Source organism: Penaeus monodon, chromosome 20 (genome assembly GCF_015228065.2).
Source record: "Penaeus monodon isolate SGIC_2016 chromosome 20, NSTDA_Pmon_1, whole genome shotgun sequence".
In the NCBI taxonomy this organism is placed as follows: Eukaryota; Metazoa; Arthropoda; class Malacostraca; order Decapoda; family Penaeidae; genus Penaeus; species Penaeus monodon.
The window spans coordinates 13,541,375-13,542,233 of NC_051405.1; the positions used below are offsets into that span (position 1 = coordinate 13,541,375).

Consider the following 859-nt stretch of genomic DNA (forward strand, 5'->3'; position numbering starts at 1 on the left):
CTCGAGCCGTTCTGGCTGTTCTGCTGCGCCTGCTGCCGGCACTTGGCGCGGCGGTTCTTGAACCACACCTGGGGAGGAGGGGGAGGCCAGTGTTAAGTTGCCTATGATTTTATTAACGCCATACCTTCAATTGTCTATGTCTAATAAAATCATGACACGAAACGGGAAAGAGTAAAAGATTTACCCCCCCCCCTTACCCCAATCCCCATTCCGCCTGTCAGTAGTAAGGTCACTTAATCTACCAGATTAACCTTTGACCCGCCCAGGTACCTTTCCCTCTCAAAATAGCCCGGGGAGGGGGAGGTGGGGGGATGGTGGTACCAGATGGTTCAAAGCCTACTAAATCCTGCCCATGAAAACCCTCGAATCCCCTACAAACAGATGAAATGTCGACATGTCTCACAAGATACAACTTTTTTTTTTTCATTCCTTCTATTGCTTTTTACTGTTATGGTCTATAAAACAACAGTAAAACAATTTACGCAGTTCTCCCTCATTAAATAAATCTTCGCGGAGTCTGCGCCACCAGTTGGTAATAACCACAACCAAAACTGGCTCGAGATGATAACAAGTAACAAGAAGAAATAAGTTAACATGTACCCCACAACACCCTGTCATTTCGAGTTTCTCCCTGTTTATTCTCATGCCTTTGTGTCGCTTTCATATTTCCCTCTCACGCCCTCTCCTCTATAATGCCTGAGTCATCCCACAGACCCGAGATGATCAGGTGGTTTCCCCGCGGAGACGCACCGAGTGATAAGGGGAAACGGAGGGGAGTGGAGGGAGGAGAGTTCGAAAACAGTAAAAAAGGAAAGTTGTACATGCACTTCTTTTTTTGGAAAAAAATAGATTCCGGAAC

General features: G+C 46.4%; 1 protein-coding gene across 1 annotated transcript in view; it reads right to left on the bottom strand.

Annotated features, from left to right (window-relative positions):
* The window catches only part of LOC119585920 (homeobox protein OTX2-like), a gene marked incomplete at its 3' end in the record, with an annotated part of 10,790 nt that overhangs the window by 528 nt on the left and 9,403 nt on the right, over nucleotides 1–859 (bottom strand). Inside the window, 1 exon segment of the mRNA XM_037934641.1 lies at nucleotides 1–68. Within this exon segment, the coding sequence (XP_037790569.1) occupies nucleotides 1–68 (68 nt within the window).